Source organism: Glycine max, chromosome 20, assembly GCF_000004515.6.
Source record: "Glycine max cultivar Williams 82 chromosome 20, Glycine_max_v4.0, whole genome shotgun sequence".
In the NCBI taxonomy this organism is placed as follows: domain Eukaryota; kingdom Viridiplantae; phylum Streptophyta; class Magnoliopsida; order Fabales; family Fabaceae; genus Glycine; species Glycine max.
Window position 1 is genome coordinate 36,188,900 of NC_038256.2, and position 24,376 is coordinate 36,213,275.

The 24,376-nt window shown below is 33.9% G+C and overlaps 3 protein-coding genes and 1 pseudogene across 3 annotated transcripts; all 4 read right to left on the bottom strand.

Moving 5' to 3' along the window:
* Positions 1–3,197: 3,197 nt before the first annotated feature.
* Positions 3,198–9,961, bottom strand: LOC100789176 (LEAF RUST 10 DISEASE-RESISTANCE LOCUS RECEPTOR-LIKE PROTEIN KINASE-like 1.1). Its single transcript, XM_006605865.3, has 4 exons — positions 9,114–9,961; positions 8,747–8,787; positions 4,501–4,737; positions 3,198–4,389 (listed from the first exon to the last, which is right to left on the bottom strand). Exons 1-4 carry the CDS (start codon positions 9,881–9,883, stop codon positions 3,425–3,427), a joined length of 2,013 nt encoding a protein of 670 aa, XP_006605928.1. The 5' UTR covers positions 9,884–9,961; the 3' UTR covers positions 3,198–3,424.
* A 187-nt stretch (positions 9,962–10,148) lies between these two features.
* Positions 10,149–13,457, bottom strand: LOC100789695 (LEAF RUST 10 DISEASE-RESISTANCE LOCUS RECEPTOR-LIKE PROTEIN KINASE-like 1.1). The gene is made up of 4 exons (XM_006605866.3): positions 12,719–13,457; positions 12,108–12,148; positions 11,384–11,647; positions 10,149–11,287 (listed from the first exon to the last, which is right to left on the bottom strand). Exons 1-4 carry the CDS (start codon positions 13,417–13,419, stop codon positions 10,413–10,415), a joined length of 1,881 nt encoding a protein of 626 aa, XP_006605929.1. The 5' UTR covers positions 13,420–13,457; the 3' UTR covers positions 10,149–10,412.
* A 1,539-nt stretch (positions 13,458–14,996) lies between these two features.
* Positions 14,997–17,617, bottom strand: LOC100790240 (LEAF RUST 10 DISEASE-RESISTANCE LOCUS RECEPTOR-LIKE PROTEIN KINASE-like 1.1). The gene is made up of 4 exons (XM_003555202.4): positions 16,777–17,617; positions 16,530–16,562; positions 16,098–16,313; positions 14,997–15,984 (listed from the first exon to the last, which is right to left on the bottom strand). The coding sequence occupies exons 1-4, from the start codon at positions 17,495–17,497 to the stop codon at positions 15,113–15,115; spliced, it is 1,842 nt and encodes a 613-aa protein (XP_003555250.1). The 5' UTR covers positions 17,498–17,617; the 3' UTR covers positions 14,997–15,112.
* A 3,047-nt stretch (positions 17,618–20,664) lies between these two features.
* LOC100790758 (LEAF RUST 10 DISEASE-RESISTANCE LOCUS RECEPTOR-LIKE PROTEIN KINASE-like 1.1) lies at positions 20,665–24,367 on the bottom strand (annotated as a pseudogene).
* Between the last annotated feature and the right edge of the window lie 9 nt (positions 24,368–24,376).

Consider the following 24,376-nt stretch of genomic DNA (forward strand, 5'->3'; position numbering starts at 1 on the left):
CACGGAAGATCCAATTTATCTGAAAAAGTTATTACATGTACCATGAAAACTATTTGGTTGACCACAAAATGTTATTTATATTCTAATTTCAAACAGTATTAGGAAAAAATGGTCAAAGTTAGAAAGTGTGTAATTTAAAATAAAATAAAGGTGCATCTTATATTTGATCTTCAAATTAGAATTGACCTTATAATTATAATTTGAAGAAAACTTAGATACAAATACAATGCTTTATGTATTAGTTTTTACTGTTTCCAAATAAATATTAAAGATTTACCTTGATAATGGATCAAATCTTACATATTTTAATGCATACTTTTATTATGTATTTTTTATTCATATAAATTAAAGATATATATTAAAAAATTTACAACAACCCATGCACTCTAATAATCAATTAAACTATATAGATTATTAAAGTAAAATTTTAATTTTAATCTGAGAACAATACAAATAATACATAAAGTATTATATTTATGTTTTATCCTTATATTATAATACTATTTAAATATATTAATTAGAATCACAATTCTTAGATTTTATTTGAAAATAGCAAAATGGTTTCTGCTACATTTTGTCGCTTAAGTTAATCCTTAGGTTAGGATATGTTATTACTAACAGCTTACTGTGGACAATAACACAATAAGTGACATGTTGGAAGTTTGTCTCTCTCCTATGTGTCTCGTGTCCATGTCAGCAGAACCAAAATGAAGTTTTTTCCCTGGCTACTTCTCATATCCCGAAAATCAATATTTAGAGTTTGAGCAAAACACTTGCCAGTAACTACCTTGACTAAGATCTAAGCTAATGCATTGCAATGCTCACAGCCAAAACTATGAGTTGCTTCTTGGCTTATACCCCCTACAAGGGTACTAATTCATGCTAACTCACAAGCTTACTAAGTTTGAAGAAAAGCACACAACCATGCACACACTGCTACAATATCATTTCATAGCCTTCAATAGATATACACAATAACACAAGGAACATAGAAAATCTGACAAGGAAGTAAAGAATAAATGGGTCCAATCAAGTAATAATAATGTTTTCTTTAATTGAATTTTGCTTGAGTTCTATATCTATCTATTTACCCTTTAATAACTACATTTTAGGAAAGACATAAATCAATTTTCAGTCCACACAATTAAAATTTGCAAAAAACTCTACATAATTGGCTTGGAGGTCTGCACAATTATGCAAAAAATTTGTAGAGTTTAAATCATAACATGATTTTGGATTCACGTTAATTTGACTTATGTTGACTCATTGACAAGTGTATCAAGTCGTCAATTAATATTTAATAAGAAAGAGATATTGTTTCCTTAAGAACTTATGTAATACTTAACAAATTTACAAATTTTTACTATTTAAGCTATAAAATAAAACAATAAGAATATGAACTTAGCATTCAACAAGGATAAAATGAAACATAACACATGATTGAAGCTATTTTTGGGTTTTTAGATAGAAACACAATAAAAAGGAGTGAAAATCAAATAACAAAGATTGTCAGTGTTAGATTTCACTGAACCAAATTGTCTTTAAAATAAAACAGAATATCCAACTTTAGATTCAATGTTATATCAGCCATAATTTAAAAATAATATTCTAATCCTTAATTCCTTAAGTGAAAATACTTAAGTTTCTCCATTAAATGTCAAACCTTGCACATTTAACAAAGGAAATTGTTTTAAGCTGAATGATCTAAAGATAACCATTAACCCTCATCTTATTCCCTAACATTGGAGTACGTTTAATAGGTATTTTACCACAATTCAAGATAAAGAGTATTTCTCAATCACAATCTCATCCCACAATCAAGCTATGAAAGTATTTCCTAATAATAAACCATAACAAGCATTAAGAATAGAAGTAAAACACTAACATTGAAAAATAAAAAATATATATATAAATATTTCAAAAGAAATACATGAGAACAATATTTAGTTACAATCTAGCCTCAACAATGGAGAGATCTAGCTACACATTTCCATGGGTAAAACCAAAATGCAAGATAGAAGGAGGAGAATGGAAGAAAGTGAAGAGAACCTTACTTTACACAGAGAAGTTATTTTTACAAAAAAAGACAGGCTAAGTACAAAAAGAGGTGCACTACTATTTATAAAATCCCTAGAATATGCATTTCAAGGAAAATCAGCTTAAGCCAAAAGTTCAACTTAATCAAATTCTGATGCTTTGTATTCTCTTTGTCTTTGCTTAAGCCAAAATTGTTCGGGTTTAAGCAAAATAATAAACACCCAAGACCATGATCAATAAACATTTTAAGCACTTGTCACCATGAAGTTTACATGATATTTCTTGATCTTCTTTTTCTTAATTTTTTTAAATTTATTTCCTTTTGAAGAGAAGAGAGAAATAAATTAAGTAACAATCATTTTTACAAGAAAAACATGCACTAAAACTTCATCCAACATAACTCATATTGCATACACACAATTCCACTAAATTTAAATGAAACCCCATTCATTCAACAATTGCTCTCTTATCCTAATGATAATGAAAATAAATTATTTTTTCTCTCTTGACTTTGGGGATTCAGGAAAGAATAAGTTTTTACACTTAGGCTCAAAAAAGTACAAGGAAAAGAATCAAGAATGGTTTGGCTTTTAGACTTGGTGACTTAAAAACAGAAGAACTTGTTTTCAGAATAACTGATGTACTAAACACGTCAGGCTATATCTATGCTAGAGAGTTTTGATTTGCCCCTTTTCATATTCAAAATCCGAGAGTCACTTCCCAGCCAATAGAGCCACATTTTGCTCAGAAGCTATTCATAAAGTGGCATCTTTTTTTTTTTTTTTTTTTCAATTTTGCATCCGAGCATGTATTGTTTGTTGATGGCTCTTATGGTATTGTGTACTACATTCAAAGATTCAGATTCGGAATTTGAACTATTTTTGAAAAAAAAAATGAATCATCAAGATTACTCTTTGCCTCTGCTTGTCTCTGTTCTTTTGACTTTTTTTGTTGAGTTAATTATTTAATCCCTCGATAAAATGACCTCAGAACGAGAAAAAGCAAAATAAGAAGTAAGCAATCACTTACGCATCAATTGAACCTGAAGCTTAGGCAAAAAAATTCCAAGATTACTTGCAACAATATAAAACCTAATTCAAAATTTTCAAGGGACCAACTTGCTAGCGGCTCACATTCTTATGAACAACTTTGATGGTTTACTAAAAAAATAATGAGAAATATTTATCACATATCAGATAGGAATCAGGTGGAAAACGAGTCTGAAACTGCAGCACTTCAAACATGAGTTGTCCGTGCTTCATCAACAAACATTACTGCACTGCAACTATGAACATTGAAGGGAAAAAAGGAGTTCGGTTATAGTAGTATATTTTTACTTTTTACCAAAACATGGAAAAACTACTGTTATTATTAGAAAAAAAAGTGATTAACCACTGGCATTAGGCGTTGTAGATTCACTTTCCCATTTCTCAGTCAAAGACTTTGGCGAAGCTGGTAGCTTCTCATTCATAAGAAATTCAACTGGTGGATGGACTTGTTCCGTGGAAGTGGAAGAGATAACACCACCACTATCACCTTCTTTCTCTATATGCTCAGACTCAAATTTCCCACCTCCAATATTCTTGAGTGCTTCCAGAACTTCATCCATAGAGGGCCTTAAATCATTGTCCGCTTGAATGCACCGAAAGGCCAATTCTGCCACTGAAGTTATCACCCTTTTAACTTGTTGGTCTGTCTCAAAACCAAAGGATGGGTCTACAAGCTCACTAAGTTTTCCCTTGTGAATCTTTTTCATGGCAAGATTTGCCAAGTTAACTTCATCTCTTTCCCTGACTGTATCAACTGCTGGCATAGATGATATTAGCTCCATGAGAACAACTCCAAAGCTATACACATCACTTTTGTCCGTGAGGCGGTAGCATCGGAAATATTCAGGATCAACATACCCCGGAGACCCTTGTGGAGCTGTGGAGACATGGCTTACATCATTGGGGAGCAATCTTGAAAGCCCAAAATCTGCCACCTTAACCGAAAAACTAATGTCAAGTAGAATGTTGTTGGTTTTGACATCACGGTGGATGATGTTAGAAGCATGGAGATAGGCCAATGCAGTAGCTGTCTCTATGGCAATTTGCATTCGAATAGGCCATGTCAACAATCCAACCCTTGCCAAATCACCATGGAGATGGCTAGCAACTGTGCCATTAGGAACATATTCATATACAAGAAGTAGCTCTTGGCCGTGACGTGAAGTGCAGCCATAGAGGGACACAAGATTTCTGTGGCGTAAGCGGGTAAGGATCTCAATTTCGTTCATAAACTGTTGCACTCTCTTGTAGTTGTGCTCAAATAGATGCTTGATTGCAACTTCCCTTCCATCTCTTAGTGTCCCTGGTTTTTTAAAGATCAATATTAACTTAAGTGAATCATTAAGATTGAAAAGCGATTCTACTGAAAGTAGAAATTGAATTGAGCCATATAGTATATTAATTAAATGCTGACCATAGTAAACAGTGCCAAAGCCTCCATCTCCTAGCTTTCTAGTGGGGTCAAAATTGTTGGTTGCTTCTTGAAGCTCCTTATAGGAGAAGACGGGTACCCCAAAGAAGATCCTGTCAGTCTCGGTGTCAGGATTTGGGAAGGAATCAGCACAAGTGTTGCTGGATTGACCATATTTCCGTTTGCAGCGACGTAATGTGAGGAACAACCCGACTATGATACATGGTCCTACGACGGCGCCTTCAAAGGTTGCAACTTTTAATTAGTTTAACAATTGATCAACTCAGATTTCAGTTTGTTTTTTCTTTCAATTTCATATCCAATATATGGATCAAAGAAAGGGGGGAGGCGGGATTCATGGTTTGTTAGTTAAAAAGAGTCATGCTGCTCTGATTAAAGAATATTCTTGATTAAAAAATATACTAAAATGTTTTTACTCATAAATCATAATTGTGTTAAAATATATTAAAAATCAGTGTAAGTGTAATAATAACATGCTTTAATATTTTTTTAATTCTTTAATTTAAGGTACTAGCCTACTGGGTGACAATTTTCAATAATACACAATTAAATTCAGTGAAATTAATATGATAAATGTGTCTTAGGTTGTATAAAAAAATAATCGTTTCATTAATGTTGAGAAAAGAGAGGAAGATCAATTTTATGTGCCTACAAGAAACTAAGTGTACAGGTGAAAAAGCGAAAGAATTAGATAACTCGGGATTTAAGCTGTGGTATACGGGAAAAATCAGATCAAGAAATGGGGTAGGGATTATTGTGGACAAGGAGTGGAAGAAGGATGTCGTGGATGTAAGAAGAGTAGGAGATCGTATCATAGTCTTAAAATTGGTAGTGGAACATGACACCTTTAATGTTATTAGTGGGTACGCACCTCAGGTTGGGTTAGCAGAACACTTTAAGGTAAAATTTTGGGAGGATCTAGAAGGGGTACTTCAGGATATACCCCAAGGAGAGAAAGTTTTCCTAGGAGGGGATCTCAATGGACATGTAGGTAGCGTGGCTAGAGGTTTTGAGGGGGTGCATGGGGGTTTTGGCCTAGGGGAGATGAATGGGGAGGGTAAATCCATCTTGGAGTTTTCGGAGGCTTTGGATCTTTCTATAGCCAATACATGGTTTAAGAAAAGAGAGGAACATCTTATCACTTACAAAAGTAGAGGGACATGTTCTCAGATAGATTTCTTCCTTATCAGGAAGTCTGATAGGAAGTGTTGCTTGAACTGTAAAGTTATCCCGGGAGAGAGCTTGACTACCCAACATAGAGTTTTGGTTATGGATGTAAGAATTAGAGATAGGGCAAAGAGAAGAAGTCCTCTGGTAGCACCAAGGATCAAATGATGGCACTTGAAGGGTGAGAAACAAGGAATCTTCCAACAAAAGATATGGGAGGGTTGGTGTGGACAATCACAAGGAAGTGCAAATGATATGTGGAACAAGATGTCCCAAGAGATTATTAAAGTGGCTAAAGAGACGTTGGGTGAATCTAGAGGTTTTGGACCTAGGGGTAAAGAATCGTGGTGGTGGAATGAAAATGTTCAGAGCAAAGTTAGAGTAAAAAAGGAGTGTTTCAAGGAGTGGTCTAGGTGTAGAAATTCTGAAACTTGGGATAAGTATAAGATAGCTAGAAATGAAACCAAAAAGGCGGTGAGTGAGGCAAGAGCCCAAGCTTTTGACGGACTATACCAAGCTCTAGGAACCAGGGACGGAGAAAGATCTATATATAGGCTTGCTAAGGGTAGAGAGAGGAAGACTAGAGATTTGGATCAAGTAAAGTGTGTTAAGGATGAAGAAGGCAAAGTCTTAGTGCATGAAAAAGATATCAAGGAAAAGTGGAAGGCGTATTTCCACAACTTATTTAATGATGGATATGGATATGACTCTAGTAGTCTAGACACAAGAGAGGAGGACCGGAACTATAAGTACTATCGTCGGATTCAGAAACAGGAAGTGAAGGAAGCGTTGAAAAGAATGAGTAATGGTAAGGCGGTGGGGCCAGACAACATACCTATTGAAGTGTGGAAAACTCTTGGAGATAGAGGTCTTGAGTGGCTCACCGAACTCTTTAACAAAATTATGAGGTCAAAATGCATGCCAGAGGAATGGAGGAGAAGCACGTTAGTGCCAATCTATAAGAACAAGGGGGATATACAAAATTGTGCAAATTATAGGGGAATCAAGCTCATGAGTCATACCATGAAATTATGGGAAAGAGTGATCGAACGGAGATTAAGAAAGGAGACTCAAGTTACTGAGAATCAATTTGGTTTCATGCCGGGAAGGTCGACCATGGAAGCGATTTATTTATTACGGCGGGTGATGGAGCAATATCGCATGGCCCAACAAGACTTGCACTTGATTTTTATTGACTTGGAGAAAGCGTATGATAGAGTGCCTAGAGAGATTTTGTGGAAAGCTCTAGAGAAGAAAGGGGTTAGGGTTGCATATATTCGAGCTATCCAAGATATGTATGATAGGGTATCGACTAGTGTTAGGACACAGGGTGGAGAGTCAGACGATTTTTCCATCACAATTGGTTTACATCAAGGGTCAACCCTTAGCCCCTACCTTTTTACCTTAATTCTGGATGTCCTCACGGAACAAATCCAAGAGATAGCGCCGAGATGCATGCTTTTTGCAGATGACATAGTCCTCATTGGAGAGTCGAGGGAGGAGTTGAATGAGAGGTTGGAAACTTGGAGACGAGCTCTAGAAACACATGGCTTTCGCCTAAGCAGAAGCAAATCGGAGTATATGGAATGTAAGTTCAACAAAAGAAGGAGGGTTTCTAACTCAGAGGTGAAAATAGGAGACCATATTATCCCTCAAGTCACACGGTTTAAATATCTTGGGTCTGTAATACAGGATGATGGGGAAATTGAAGGGGATGTGAATCATCGCATTCAAGCAGGATGGATGAAATGGAGAAAAGCATCGGGGGTGTTATGTGATGCAAAGGTACCGATCAAGCTAAAGGGAAAGTTTTATCGGACTGCGGTAAGACCAGCGATTTTGTACGGAACAGAATGTTGGGCGGTCAAGAGCCAACATGAGAATAAAGTAGGTGTAGCGGAGATGAGGATGTTGCGGTGGATGTGTGGTAAGACTCGACAGGATAAAATTAGAAACGAAGCTATTAGAGAGAGGGTTGGAGTAGCGCCTATTGTAGAGAAGATGGTGGAAAATAGACTTAGGTGGTTTGGACATGTAGAGAGAAGACCGGTAGACTCTGTAGTGAGGAGAGTAGACCAGATGGAGAGAAGACAAACAATTCGAGGCAGAGGAAGACCCAAAAAGACTATAAGAGAGGTTATCAAAAAGGATCTCGAAATTAATGGTTTGGATAGAAGTATGGTACTTGATAGAACATTATGGCGGAAGTTGATCCATGTAGCCGACCCCACCTAGTGGGATAAGGCGTTGTTGTTGTTGTTGTTGTAATGTTGGGAAACACAAGAAAGTGTGACGTTGAAATTTGGTGCATAGGTAAAATATAGGTTAAACATATAATTTAATTCCTATATGCGTGGTAAATTCTTAATTTGAATTGTAAGTAAAAATTTATCAAATTAGAAGCTATATGGATAAACATTATTAATTTAGTCTTGGTTATTGTTAACTTTTTTTACTTATTCTTAATTTATTACCACTAGGTGTAACGTATATTAATTTGGTCTTTGTAGGGATCAAGTTAAAAATGCATTATATGGATAAGAATTAAATTAAGAATATTAATGCATAAGAGAATTAACGTGTGTCAATGTATAATGACAAAGACTAAATAGGTAACTTTTGCACACCAGGCTAAATAAGTTATTATATATAAGAACTAAGTTGAGAATATTTGACACGTGTAGATGTAAGGACTAAATTACATGTTTAAACTAAAAAGATAAATTCATGACGCACAGCAGTAGATGTAGGTTACCTTTGAAGTAGCTAATAGTTGCTTATGTGTTATAATTTTGAGGTGAATTTCGCATTAACACTAAACTTCAAACGGAGAACAATACTCATCAGAAGTTTATGAACGAAAATACTTTTTTATTACGTTTATACGTGAAAAGAGAAATTCGATAGATATTTTAATTTTAATTTAATGAATAGATACTTCAATTTCATCATGTTTAACAGTTACAAATTAGTTTTAATAAAATTAAGTTTACTTAGCTTTAACACAAATAAGCCTTAAATTTAGAAGCACGATATATTTGAATATTAATCTGAAGATTACCTAGAATCAATGCTATCTTCCGTGTCATAACCGTACTTTTCCTGCGTAATTTAAAAGCAGCAGTTGTTCCGATTAGATAAAAAAGAACGACACTGGGCCTAGTTAAAAGTCGATAAAGAGCTAACTAAACAAAGTTCTATAATTAGTAAATCCAAGTCGCAATTATTAATTAATAAAGAAGAAATCAAGCAGGGATTGATTGTCAAAATTTGACAGTTGAGCGGAAAAAAGAATTTGCGGAGTTAACTTATTTTTAGCAGTTCAGAAATAAAAAGAAAAGGCTGTGAAGATTGTAAAAAATCTACTTAATTATATAAATATTCATGCAACCATTAACTGTTTTGTACAAGTTTAGTTAATGTATTACCTCGTGGGAGTTGTGGGAGTCGTGGGAGAGGCACAATGAAATTTCCCGTTGCTGTCTGGTCGACAAAAGCCCCTTCCTTCCTCGTGACACCGGATACAATCATGCGAAAACGTGAATTCAAAAGTAATTTCAGCAGTTAAAAATCCAAATGGATCGCCTTTGAAGAACTCAGAATCTATTCTTTTTGGAAGTTGAACCATTGAACATGAGGAGGTTAAAGAGCGCAGGGTCTGATCATCAGTGGATGGAGGGGCAAAGTAATAAACAGAGGAAGGACATCTGGTGCTGGTATAGTTGATGAAGCCATTTATATGGTTGAGTTTGCGTAGATGGCGGCTGCAGTTGAAGATGCTAATATTGTTTTGCACATCAAAATAACCGAAAGCAGAGGAGGGAGGGACCCTAATGTTATAGCTCAAGGCCTTACAACTACCATTTTCCAGAAGCCCTCTGAAATCCTGGTCGATAATAGAAATACTACAGGGCCACCCCCACTTACAATTAACTTGCGTAACTTGGAATGGTTTTCCTCCTTTGGTCAACAGGACATGCTTCGCTGATGTTTGGTCGGAATCATTACAGCCACGGATTGCCAGAACACCACAGTTGTGGCGTTCTACCGTCGTGAATGGGAAGTAAATTTTCCCTATGCTTCCGCAGTCAAATGAGTCTGGACAATCATCACGGTGTCCATTTGCATTCCCTTCTGAGAGAAGCAGCACCGGTAGAGAAGAAAACAAAAGGAACCAAAGTACATAAGCCGGAGACATTTCCAGCTTAGAGAAGCACCACCCTTCTCACCCTCAAATCACGAAATTTTTTCTTATGGACTCCAAAAACCCCGTTATATTTCCGCAATTGTGTTTCGCATTTTGTTGCTCACTACTTGACGGTATATAAATATCTTTTTAAACCAATTGATACGCCAGTCGACTTGGAAAATTATGGGTTAACTGAAATCAATCTAAGGAATTAATCTCTCTTGGAGATATAATTTTTCATATGCACGGAACAATAATACCATACGCTTAAAGAGTAACATTATCCACCTATAATTAATAAAAAAATTGAGACCTCTTATGGCTTATTTTAACATTCTCCACGGTTGACTAGTTAAAAGTGTAGAACACTATGTTTTCTTGGAAAATTTTCCAAAGAACATTTTCTCGCAAAATGCACGTCACGCGAGAAACCTTGAAAAATACTACTAGTTTCCTTCAAGAAGACACTAACTCGCTGTGTGTGGATTAAAGTTCTAGATAATTAACAATGGCTTCCTAATTCCTATTGATAAAAAATCTAACTTGACCCCAGTCCGAGTCCCCTGTGTACTGAAAAATTTGACTCTCCTTCACTGTGCCAGATCCCTCCTTTCTCTACATCCTCAGACTCATAATTCCCACTTTGAATTTTCTGGAGTGCTTCCACGACTTCATCCATGCAAGGTCTTAATTGCCGGTCCCCCTGCACACACCGAAAGGCCAATTCTGCCACTGAAGCCAACGTTCTTGTAACTTCTTGGTCCGAATCAAAACCAAGGGATTTGGCCACCAGCTCACCAAGCTTACCATTTTGAATCCTTTTTATTGCAAGATTTGCCAAATTAATTTCATCAATTTCCCTGGCCGCATCAAGCGCTGGCATGGACGATATTAGCTCAATAAGCACAACCCCAAAGCTATACACATCACTCTTATCCGTTAACTGGTAGTGTTGGAAATACTCTGGGTCAAGGTACCCCGGGGTCCCTTGTGGAGCCGTCGACACGTGACTTACGTCATTGGGGAGCAGCCTTGAAAGCCCAAAATCTGCCACCTTAACCCAAAAATTGTTGTCGAGTAGAATGTTGCTGGTTTTAACGTCACGGTGAATGATGTCGGAAGCGTGGAGATAAGCCAATGCAGTAGCGGTCTCTATTGCAATTTGCATTCGAATGGGCCACGTGAGCGAATCATCCCTTTCATGGAGATGGTATGCAAGGGTGCCATTTGGGACATATTCGTACACGAGTAGTAACTCTCGGCTGTGACGTGAAGTGCAGCCATAGAGGGACACGAGGTTTCTATGGCGTAAGTGAGTGAGAATCTCAATTTCGTTCATAAATTGCTGCACTCTCTTATAATTGTGCTCGAACAAGTGTTTCACTGCAACTTCCCGTCCATCTTGGAGTTTTCCTGTATTTTGATTTTTATATATCAATGCTTGCTGATAAATCTTTCAAAAGTGAATCAATTAAGATTTAAAGAGTGTTATTATTATTATATACTGACCATAGTAAACACTTCCAAATCCTCCCTCTCCTAGCTTTGTTTTGTGGTCAAAATTGTTTGTGGCTTCTTGAAGCTCTTTATAAGAAAAGACGGGTACCCCAAAGAAGATCCTGTCCGTCATTGAGTCGGATTTCTCGTAAGGATCAATGCGAGTATTTCTTGATTGGAGTTGAGTTTGTGCAAGACCATATTGCCGTTTGCAGCGCCGTAACGTGAGGATCAACCCAAATATAATTATCATCCATGCAGGTGCAACACCTAAACCTGCCATTGTTGCAAATTTGAGATATTTATAGTCATTAATTTTGTAAAGATATATAGAAACTAATCACTTATTTAAAAATCAAATAACTAGAATAAACTAAATTAGAGGTTATTTCATTTATTTGCTCCCTCTCGCTGTAGTTCGTTCATTCAAACAATTAATTGATAAGCTGAAACAAAGCTAATTTTGAAAATGGAAAAGTTTTGGGTAAAATATCTGTTATAAGTATTAAACAAACAATAGTGATGACGTGCAATGTATATATTTTGACAAAAAAAAAATTGATCCGCACAGGTTTAAAACATATTGTGAATTAAAGAAATATATTATATAAATTGGAGAAAGGAGAGGGTTAAGTAAAAGAAATGCACTGATACTTTATGCAAAATGCACTTTTGTGTCAAGAAATTTGGAGGCACACATGATACATAATTGAATATCAGAGATCATGTACATTACCTAATGTCAATCCTAGCTTCCAGGCCGAACTTTTACCCTTCCTGCATTATTTTAAAGGTGAAAAAAGTTGTTGTTTGGAGTAAATAATTAAGACAAAATCAAAGACATGTTTGGTAAAATTAACTTATAAGCTATAAAAATTTATAAATGTAAGTTACAAGTTAGAAGCTTATAAACTAATTGATTGAATTAAAATGCAATGAGATAAACAACAATATTTCTTAATATTCTCATATCCAAAGCATTTTTTCAGACCCCTCTAATGATAATTAATTTTGCCAATTGATATATCTTCTTTACGTAAGTGATCAATTTCCTTTTTCCATTATGAATTTGGTGTAGGATGTTTTTACTTACCTTGGATTAATTAGATAGATTTGTAACGAAAAAAATAGATTCAATTAGACCCGTTAAAATATGAGTAGTTGGAAATAATTTTTTTGGTGTAAATTAAGAAAGAAATAGATTCAATTTGGTAAGAGTGAGACTGTGGATTCTGTCATTTTTATCTCTTGTTCATGTTAACAAGGGATAATATCAAATATCAATGTTAAAATATAGATATCATGTATGCATGAATGATTCTAGAAGGTTAGCTATTGGATATATACCTTTGGGCGCAATTAACTTTTCTTTGGCTGTCAAGGTGACAATGGCCTCTGTAATGATGACACTGCATGCACTCATCTGATGGAAGGAACTGAACGCTAATCTCCGCAGTTAAGAATGCAAATGGGTTTGCAGAGACTGCAAAGCCATTCATGGGAAGCTGAACCATTGAACATGCTGCAAGAGAGCCCTGAGACACATCATCAGAGTGTGGAGGGCCCATGAAGATATCATAGCCACAGCTTGTATTTTTGAGGAAAGTTTTTGGGGTGTTAACTTGGAGGGTGCGGTTGCACTTGAACAAAGTTATATTGTTGTTAATAGTAAAGTAACCCAAAGGAGAGCTAGGAGGAAGTGTAATATTGTAGCTAAAGATCTCACAACTATCAGATTGCAAGAGATTTCTGAGATGATGATCTGTGAAGTAAACAATAGTAGCAAACCTTTGCATCTCAAATTTTTGAACTTTAATCGAGCTTGGTCCAATCTTTAACAACACATAATTTGGATTAATAAGATCATCATCACAACCATGGATTGGCCATATGCCACAGTCTTGGTGTTCTACCTTGGTGAAAGGCCACTCGAACCTCCCATGATTTCCACAATCAAACCACAATGGACACTCTTCCTTGTGCCCATTTCCATTCCCAATAGAGAGAATGAGAAGCATCATCGGAAAGATCATGTAAACGGGAAACATCGTCAGATATTGTGAAAGAAGATTAAGTTGTGATTTACCACACAAACAAAAAAGTGATAAACCAACAATATTTATATAACCAATATTCCTGGCCGCAAGCGTGTCACACGGTCGCAAGTTGTTCCACAGTCCACACCATAAAATAGGGCGTGGTCTGGGACTTGGAAAGTCACCGACCCAATGACTTGAATCACAAAACACGACCCAATGACTTTAATCACAAAACACGTGTTTTCAAATTATAGAGGTCGACCCAAAATGAAGAGAGTAAATGAAAATATGTAAAGAGAAAAAAAATATAAATATGATATTTGATGTGATGAAAAAGTTAGAAAAAAAATACACGTAATAAATTGCAAGAAAATGAAATGTATGAATGTCCTTACCCTTCTTGAATCTTTGAAAGATCCGTCAATTTTCGAGGAAGCATGACTATTTTTCTTTGCGAAATATTAATCTGTTAAGGAATTTTAAATGGAAATTCTTATTAAAAAGTATCATTAATCGATGAAGAATTTGTTTCAGCTAATTGTGAATCAAATTAAATTAGAAACTAAAATTAAAAAGAAATTTAAAAGAAATAAAAATCGAAAATAAATAAAATACTGAATATATATGAGACTAGAATAAAACATCTTCGTTCAAGAAAAATTCTTTAAAATATTTATTTGTTTAAGAAATTCTATAAATCCTACCTTTTAAGATAAAAATTCAAAATTATAATATAAGAGTAAATTGATTTCATTTATATAATAAATTTTAATTAATCATAATTCATAAAAAATACAGTTTTTTTTTTAAATGTGTTGCTAACTTCAGACAGTGAATGAGATTGAAGATTTTACCCAACACAATATCCTGAAAATAGTATTCGTTACTAAGGAAAATTCTCAATTTCTGATTCACACGTGCTAACAATTAAAAGACTTCGTGTTCCACACACATCCTCCTTGGTATGAATTGCTTGTCTACTGTCCTTTTACCTTTCATGTGGTGTCGTTGTGAAGTCCTTTAAAATTATATAATTTTTATGATTTTTAAAATTAAATATGAAGATCTCATATTTTTAATCGCTTTCTAAATTTTACGTATTTATATTTATACTATTCTTAAGAACAAACACTGTGCAGAGAAGAAGAGAATGAGAGCCTGAGAGGAGTCGCGACGATCTGCAAAGACGTGGGAGCTCTGGGAAGGCACATAGATGAGCGCGAAATAGGAACCTTATTTTGGGTCTCCTAATTTTTGCCCCAATCTCGACACCAAAACGACCCAAGGCACCGTCGTTTCATCAAAAAACGAGTTTAGTCACGACTCGCCAGGAGTAAATAGACTCTCAAATTCATAAGACTCTACGAGTTCGACCCTAGAATTTGATAATCATCTTTAACCATTTTCTAAATCATATATCTCTCAGCAAAGCACCACATCAACCATGTTATATTAATGTCAACTAACAACTAATAAAAAAAAACTGTTTGATTTTAAAAATTAAAAGATTAAATTTACGAAATTAATGAGTAAAAAATCACAAAACAAAGATTATACAAGAATTAAAAGTAACCCTTTGGTGAAGATGATAAGATATTTTGATTCTTTTATGTACAATTACAACCTGTCCAGATAATCTGATAGTAAGTCTTGATGAAAATCAAATTAAAATTGCCCTTTGTCGAAGGCGTCAACTTCATGTTTATAAACATACTTGGTCATGATCTGGTAAAGATGGTGATAATGGACCTTCACCGTAAACTTTTACTTCCTCTAGATCATCCTTCTGACTCCCAATTCTCCTCAACACCTCCAAGACTTCATCCATGGAGGGTCTCAATTCTCTGTCCCGTTGCAAACACTGAAAAGCCAATTCTGCTACTGAAGTTATTTGCCTTTTAACATCACTATTTGAATCATAACCAAGGGAAGGATTCACCAGCTCTGCAAGTGCACTTTTTTGAATCTTCCTTATGGCTAGATCTGCCAAGTTTATTTCATCCTTATGCCTGGTCAGATCAATTGGTGGCATAGATGATATTAGCTCAATCAGCACAACCCCGAAACTATACACATCACTCTTGTTTGTAAGCTGGTAGCATCTGTGATATTCCGGATCAACATAGCCAGGTGTTCCTTGGGGAGCTGTGGAAACGTGTGTGACATCATTGGGGAACAGTCTTGACAGTCCAAAGTCTGCAACTTTAACACAAAAAGTGTTGTCAAGGAGAATGTTGTTTGTTTTGACATCACGGTGAATTATGTCAGAAGCATGGAGATAGGCCAAAGCAGTAGCAGTCTCTATGGCAACTTTCATTCGAATAGGCCATGGCAAAAACCCAGTATTTGTTGATCCATAGTGATGGAGATGACTGGCCACAGTCCCATTTGAAATGTATTCATACACAAGCAATAGTTCACGGCTGTGACGTGAAGTGGAGCCATAAAGAGACACTAAATTTGTGTGGCGCAAGTTCATGAGGATCTTGATTTCATTCATGAACTGCTCTACTCGCCTGTAGTTGTTCTCATATAGGCGTTTGACAGCAACTTCTCGTCCATCCTGAAGCTTACCTAGTTATTAAAATAGGCATGAAAGAAAGGTTTATTTGTGTGCATGGAAGAGTGAAGATACATTGAGTTATTAATTTAATTTCCATAGAAGGTGGAGTTTGTATGACACATACCATAGTAAACAATACCAAAGCCTCCTTCTCCTAGTTCTCTTGAACTGTCAAAACATTTTGTTGCTATTTCAAGATCCTTAAAGGTGAACACAGGGACCCCAGAGTAGATACTCGCACTCTCGGGGTATGGATTTGAATAGAAATCAGACACATATCTTGGTTTGCAGTGCCATATAATCAGTAGCCCAATTATAATAATTCCTGGGAGTCCAATACCTAGAAACCAACAAAGAGGGAGGGATCCTAAGAATTGAAGATTATCTTGAAGAACTACTTACAAAAGTAAAATTTGAAACTGTTTGACTTATTGAGATTGTATGACTGTCCTCATATGAAATGTAGGGAGGGGGAAAAATACATCAGGGGACAAGATACATCAGACATGGAATGTATGGTACTTAGATTGACAAATAAGAAAAGCAGGAACGTTACCTAGTCCCAGTATCCACGCCAAATTTTTATTCCCTGCAAGAATAATTTTAGGAACACATTAATTTAGAGCAAACTATGAAGATATGTTTCAGGACCATATTATAATATATAAGGCAGAGCGTTTTGACTGGCTAATTCTGTGTACCGTGCTAATAATGTGATTCTGGAGTTAGATTGTTGTCCAATAATGCGTTTCAGGACCATGTACAGTTTTTAACCCAAAAATATAAAAATAAAATTTGCATACCTCTGGCGCAATAGAATTTTCCTTTACTGTCAAGTAAACATCGGTTTTTTCCATCAAGAAGACACCTTTCACATTCATCAGATAATCGTACTTCAATAATCATAATACCAGATAGAAATTGAAAGGGATTGCGAGTAGATATCTTGTCTACAGCAAGCTGAGTGGTTGAGCATGGTGCCAAAGAGCTGGGCCACTTGAAGCCCAGAGGAGTTTCAGTATTTGGAAGGCCATAGTAGATATCGTATTCAGGACAGTTTGAATATCTATAAAAATATTTGGGAAAGGTGACGATTTTGAGGGAGTGATTGCATCTGAAGATAGTTATATTATATTTGATGTGGAAAGAAGCTAAAGGAGAGGTGTGAGGAAGAGTAAAATTGACTCCGGTGAAGATTGTGCAATTTCTGGTTTTCAAATAATGATCTTGTTTCTCATCTAAGATCCCTATGGTACGAGGTTCAACCTGCAGAACAGTGTAAGATCTTGATGTTGAATTGCTTAGTTTGACGGTTTTGGGAGCGTATGGATCGTGTTCTTCACAGCCATGTATAGCCAATAAGCCGCAGTGTGGTTGCTTTGTGGTTGTGAAAGGAAACTTAATGAGGCCAAGATATCCACAGTTGAAAGACGGTGAACACTTTCCATCATCCTGAGCTGAAACAAGAAGCAGAAGCTGTGACAAAAATATTATTAGTGTTTTATTTATGAGAGGGGAGAACATTAGGAATGTCAAGAATTCAGACAGAAAAAACTGACAAAGGAAAATGCATTTCAATGCACCAAACAAGAGACAAAACTCCCTTTTATGAGGGAGAGGTAGTGACAGTGAGAAATTATTATACAGAGGTCACAGCATAAGGGTTTAGGATGCTTGTTGTTACGGAACATATATGCTCAGAATAAAAAATTTAAAAGTAGAAACAGAATCCAAAACATTATCATCTAAATTTTTTAAAATAATGAATTTAAACCCAAATCATGGTTTAATCAAATAGTAAAAGATCATTTGCTAAAATAATTGCAAAAGCAAATCTTCTATTCAATTTTTAATTTGCTCATTTTTTTTTATATTTCGACTCATGTGAATATTTAACTAGCTAGCTTTATTTACATTTTAATTATTAATGTCTTCATTTAGTTTAAATTTATTTTTCAAATTTGTATGATAAGAACGTACCTTATGAAAATGTTTACATGAATTATTTAACTTTAAATAATGTTAGTTAACTTTCTTTTCTACTAAAACAAATGACATGATATTATTTAAAATATTTTTCAAACATTATATGATTCATAAAATTAAGTTAAACATTTATTTTAATAATTTTAACAAAATAATTTTAATATTAGAGTGAATTTTCATGTAAAATATTTAAATTTATGTAGAATTATAAGACCCGCAATATTATGATAAATAATTTATTTAAATAATTATGCATTTTAAATGCTCAAGTTAGAGCAAAATAATTGTTTTTGGCAGAATAATAAAGTATAAAATGTAAATTGTTTTTGGCTTATGAGGTGTGACTGTAAACTATTTTGAAAATTTTATAAGTTTCACAAATAGAATCATACTTTTTTTAAGTCGTCTATACTTCACCCCGGAAACATAAAGGCACTAAAGAAGACTTGGTTCTTTTACTCTAACGTTCTCAAAGTCACCGTTGAAGGTGTAGATGTATAACATATTTTGACGATTCTTAAACTCGTAAAAGACGGCACTAAGTGGAACTACTAAGAAAATTGGTGAGGAAAAAAGTCAATGAAGTGTAGATTAAAATAGACACGAATGGACACACAATTGGATAGGAGGAAGAAAATAAGGGTAGAAGATATATAACCAAAATAAGCACTGAGTTCGGCCCATCTTTTGGTTTATCTTTTTATCACACGCCGTACAGGTAAATATTTAATTTCCTTATATATTTAATACCGCCAAAATATGTTTTTAAATGAGTTAAATATCTATTTAATATTGTGGGATCTATTTTTGAAAAAAGGTTCATTTAGATTAAATTTATATTAATATGATTATTTTTATGTTTTTAACCAAGGTATCATATATAAAAGTTAGAAATCAAATCCATTATTATATATTTAACAGACAATGTTATCTATCAATCACATCTTATTATATTGATAAGTATAAGTATATTTTACAAAAGACAATACTATTTAAGTAGGTTATATTTAAATTTTAGAAAACACATAAAATAGTGCCTAATATAAACGTAAAAGAATACTGTATTTTAATTTGTTTTAAATTAACTTTGAAGATAATTGTATAATTATAATATAAATATTACTTTTAAGACAAAAATACTTGTTAATAATTTTAAAATAAAAAAGTTGAGCGCATTATGAAGGTAGATTCGCTTGGAGCAACACTAATGATCTGTTTGGTTGAAAGGAAGAAAAATAAGAAAGAAAACAAAATTTTAAAATTTGAATTAAAAAAATAAATTTTATTTTTAAAAGTCAATTTTTCTCTCCCTTTTCCTTTCATTTTTTCTTTAACAAAAAGAAATGATGTGTTATTCTTATTTTTCTTTCTTCCCATCTTCTCTTCTGTCAAATACATGGTAAGAGAGTCCAATTTCTTTGACAACATTCACAAAAGGTTTAACCTGGACAGTGGGTTCGGCCCGCGTACACAAAAGATGGGCCTAGCAAATATGATGGATCATAATACAGATAAACTCGCACGTTCAGTTTTTGTCATCAACAATTGCAGTACTAAACTTGAATTTTGTCTTAAAGCTTGCGGGTATGTTTGTTTTTCGTTACTTTTATTATGATACGCATTTCGAAATAAATCTAACAGTGAAACACAAAATGAACGTGAGAGCAAAGATTTTAATCCGCTGAGAAAATTACTTTTAGTCTCACCAACTTTTTTCAAACATACACTACATGTACTTGATACTTCATTTGTCATTTTTTTTTGTTTTATTTTCAATTTTTCAATTTATTAATTGTAACTAGATTCATGTGGCACATGCGTAGAAGGCCTTCACTGTAGGAGATGGGTTTCATCTATTAAAGATTGTTTCAATTGAACGGATTAGAATTGTTGTGTTCTTAGAGTATTTCGAAAGGTTCATGTCTTACATTATTCGGTTTAGCCTACCACGTACCAGAGTGTTCATATATCAATATGTTATAAGAAGTTTCAAACAAGCAAATAATAGTAGAGTCCTGGCCTTAATGAAGGTTTGTGGATCCATACGAGAGAGACACACAAAAGGAGGGGATGGTTATAATTTTTTTTAACCAGTTAAGATGTTTGTGTGTATCTCTTTGCTACTGAAAATTTCCAGTACTAGATAGGACGCATGCTCCTAATATAGTGTAAATTATTTTATCAACAATGAAATAGACACAAACAAATGTCAGTGTCAAACCTCATTATACATTCATTGTTTTTAGCACATTCATTTTGCAGTTAGTTGAACTCCATAAGATTTCACTGATTTGAAAATATATAAGATACAACTTTATACCAAAAAAAAAAATACAACTAAATGTGAATAAATAAATAATCACTAGAGTCACCTTAATAATAATAGGAGAAGAATAAGATAATGTGCATGAAGTCATAATTTTTAAACTTGATATAATCATTATTGTACACGGTAAAAAAATCTGCATATTGTTTACCTATATGATTTTCACCAAATACAATATGATATATAAACAATGAATACTAAAATAAAATATATTAGTATCATTTCTCAAATAATTTTTTAGAATGTAAATAAATTTCGCCAATTAATTTTCGTGATTGATTGTAAAAGATAAGATATTTTGATTATTTTAGGTGCAATTACAACCTCATAATAAGTATTGATGAAAACCCAAACCCAAAATTATATACGTTTGTGTTTATTAAGTTACAAGCAGCATATTAGATTTGGCTTTGCGATTGACCACTAACATTGGCACGTCGGACAATTCACTTTTGCTCATTACGTGTCTAGTGCGCAAGGCTAAACTGCGAAAATTATTAGTCTGCAACAATTCCTTTTGAATCATTAAAGCAACTGGAACAATTAAAGAGAACAACTTCACATTCCTCAACAATTTAACCTCATCATGATCTGGTGAAGGAGGAGATAATGAACATTCACCGTGAACTTTTACTTCCTCTACATGCCCAGGTTCATCGATATCCTTCGGACTTTCACTTCTCCTCAACACCTCCAAGACTTCATCCATGGAGGGTCTCAATTCTTTGTCCCGTTGCAAGCATTGAAAAGCCAATTCTGCTACACAAGTTACTTGCCTCTTAACATCACTGTTTGATTCAAAACCAAGGAAAGGATCCACCAGCTCAGCCGTTGCACTTTTTTTAATCTTCCTTATAGCTAGATCTGCCAAGTTTATTTCATCCTTATGCCGGGTCAGATAAATTGGTGGTATAGATGATATTAGCTCAATTAGCACCACCCCAAAACTATACACATCACTCTTGTTTGTGAGCTGGTAGCATCGGTGATATTCCGGATCAACATAGCCAGGTGTTCCTTGTGGAGCTGTCGAAACATGGGTGACATCATTGGGGAATAGTCTTGATAGTCCAAAGTCTGCAACTTCAACACAGAAACTGTTGTCAAGGAGAATGTTGTTTGTTTTGACATCACGGTGAATTATGTCAGGAGATAGGCTAAAGCAGTAGCAGTCTTTATGGCAACTTTCATTTGGATAGGCCATGGCAGAAAGCCATGATTTGTTGATCCATGATGATGATGGAGGTGACTGGCCACAATCCCATTAAACAAGCAGTAGTTCACGGCTTTGACGTGAAGTGGAGCCATAAAGAGACACTAAATTTGTGTGGCGCAATCGTGTGAGAATCTTGATTTTATTCATGAACTGTTCTACTCTCCTATAGTTGTTCTCATATAGGCGCTTGACAGCAACTTCACGTCCATCCTTGAGTTTTCCTAGTTATTAAAATAGAGATGATCGAAAAGGAAGACTTGCATTGTTCACCAATGCAACCTTAGTGGATTAATCACAATTTTATACTTGTGGTGGGTGGTTCTATATATATCTTCATTCTCATCAACACCAAAATATTGAACAAAATACACTTTTCATTTTTGTAAGGCTTTGTCATACTTATAAATGAGAGTTTATTTCTGAGAACCATAGACTCTATCTTCCTACATTCAAGTTAGACATTAAAAATTTAACAATATTATAAAATATCACAAATTAAAAAAATTGTAAATTTTGAAATGAACATACTCTTGAATCCACCAGTATCATCCCCATGGAAATTAAAATGATATTTTACTTCTAGATATTTATTTATTAGTCGAAACATTTGATATCATTTACAAACGAACAATTCTAACCATCATTTTTCAACTCTATTTCTCAACATTGATCTCATCTGAGTTGTATTTTGTCATTCTCTAAACTTAAAAACACCAAAATGTATAACAGAAAGACATTAAAATTTGGTGGAAACAGAAAGGAATTTCAAATTCAAATTAAAAGATAAACATCAACATTTACCTCTTTAATAAAACTTTATGTGCATGCAGAAAAAGATTACACTACACTCTCAAAAATTACCATTTATTGTGTGTTCTTAATCTACCACACACAAAGGGTCACCAACATGCTACCTGTTCCATGCTTGTTGCTGTTGTGCTTTCTTCTTTTGACCAAACGTAGTCAATAAGCTATCTCGATTTTTGTGTGCAACCAAATTGTGTTCTTCATGCAACAGGAAGCCTTGCCAGGCTGCTTTGTAGCGTGAAACATTGTTCTTGAAACCAAAACCTGTTTGTCAAGGTGCAGTTGGGTTGTGGTTCTATTATAACCTTGTCATTACTATCAGAAGAAGCATAATAATTGGATGGCTTTCATTCTCCAAATGCACTATTGCTTGACACTTGTACTTTTCTTCCAAATGTGATAATTTTTAATCCTCTTATAGATAAACTTCGTATAGCCGTGAAAAAGATTTGAGGCTTTTTTAAAATAATAAAATAAAAGATAAGTTTGTTTAAATTTAAAATAAAAAAAATTTAAAATAAATATATTTTATTTAAGTATTTTTTTAATAAGTAGATATGTTTTTTTTTAAAAAAGTAAAAAAATTCTTATTTCAAGTAAAAATAATTTAGATATACACATCACAAAATTATTTATTTTATTTAAAAAACAATTATTTTTAAAAAATAAACTTAAACAATCTAACTCATAATAATTATAACTTTTAATAAAGATAATTACTCTTTTAGACATACATATTTTTTTATTTTAAATTATCCTTCTATATATATAATTATTTTCATTTCTCTTATAAAGATTTAAAATATAACTAGTGTCACTACTTTATTCAATAACTTTTTTTTATTTTAAAAAAATATAAATAAAGACATATAGTGTCTCTTTTTCAACAAGTAATAATAATAATAATAATAATAATAATAATAATAATAATAATAATAATAATAATAATAATAATAATAATAATAATAATTTAGCTCAACAGCTAGAAATTTCCAAAAACTGCATCATGTATGATACAAAGATATATATGCTCAGCCATTTTCAGATCAATGATCATTGGCACGTGGGACAATCAATGAGCTAAAGGCAAGGGCTTCCATTAGGCTGATATCTGCTCATGCTACCCAACAAGTACTGGCTTAGTCTCTCCCTTATCAGTTTGTTATTATTTTACTATGTATTAGTATTAATTATTAGATATTATCTAGTTCAGCAGTTTGTTACTTCCCTTATCAGTTTGTAATCTACAGCTATATAAATGCTATCACCGTGTGCTAGATTTGATGATCTCAATACTAATAAGTTCCATTACTATTCTATAACGACCACCAATTCATAAACATAAAGGTTTAATACACCACTAGATCCCGAGAATTTCTAATCAAGTCTCTAAATTGAAAAAAATAATTGTAAATAGGTCATTGATCTTTTAAACCCCGTAAAATGCTATTTTCTGCGGGTTTCAAGCCGCCATAAACTAACTCTAAGCATCCAATTACATAAACAGTAGAAGATCAAGGATTCATTTACAGTTTTTTTTTTAAAAAAATTTAGGAACCTTATAAAAAATTTCCAAAAAAATTGAGAAACCTAGTTATTTATTAAATCTAAACAAAACACTATGAAGATATGCTTCACATCTGGTTGGCTTTGTGCTAGAGAGCAGCCTTCTCATTTCATTGACTTTTACAAGCTATATTCCTACACTAGATTTTCTCGGGGACATTTATTCAGTTTTTGTTTCAAGTTACTGGCAATAAAGCATAAAAGAAAATAAAAAAACTTGACCGAAGCATCTATGTTAAGCTCAAATGAGATCATTTTTAAGTTAATGATAATGCCTTCCGTTTATAGGGTCAATTTGTAAGTATTAGTTGCTCCAAATGAGCTAATACGCGAAACCTGTTATCCAGCTGGATCTGATGTTTACAAAGCTCATTCTTGTTATCATTTTGGCGGTCTGCAAAATTTAATAACTTAAAAAGCTAATTAGAATATGCTCTCTTTGCATAAAAAGAATAATTTGCTTTTAATTCCACCGAAATACCAATGGTGCCATGAACTTAGA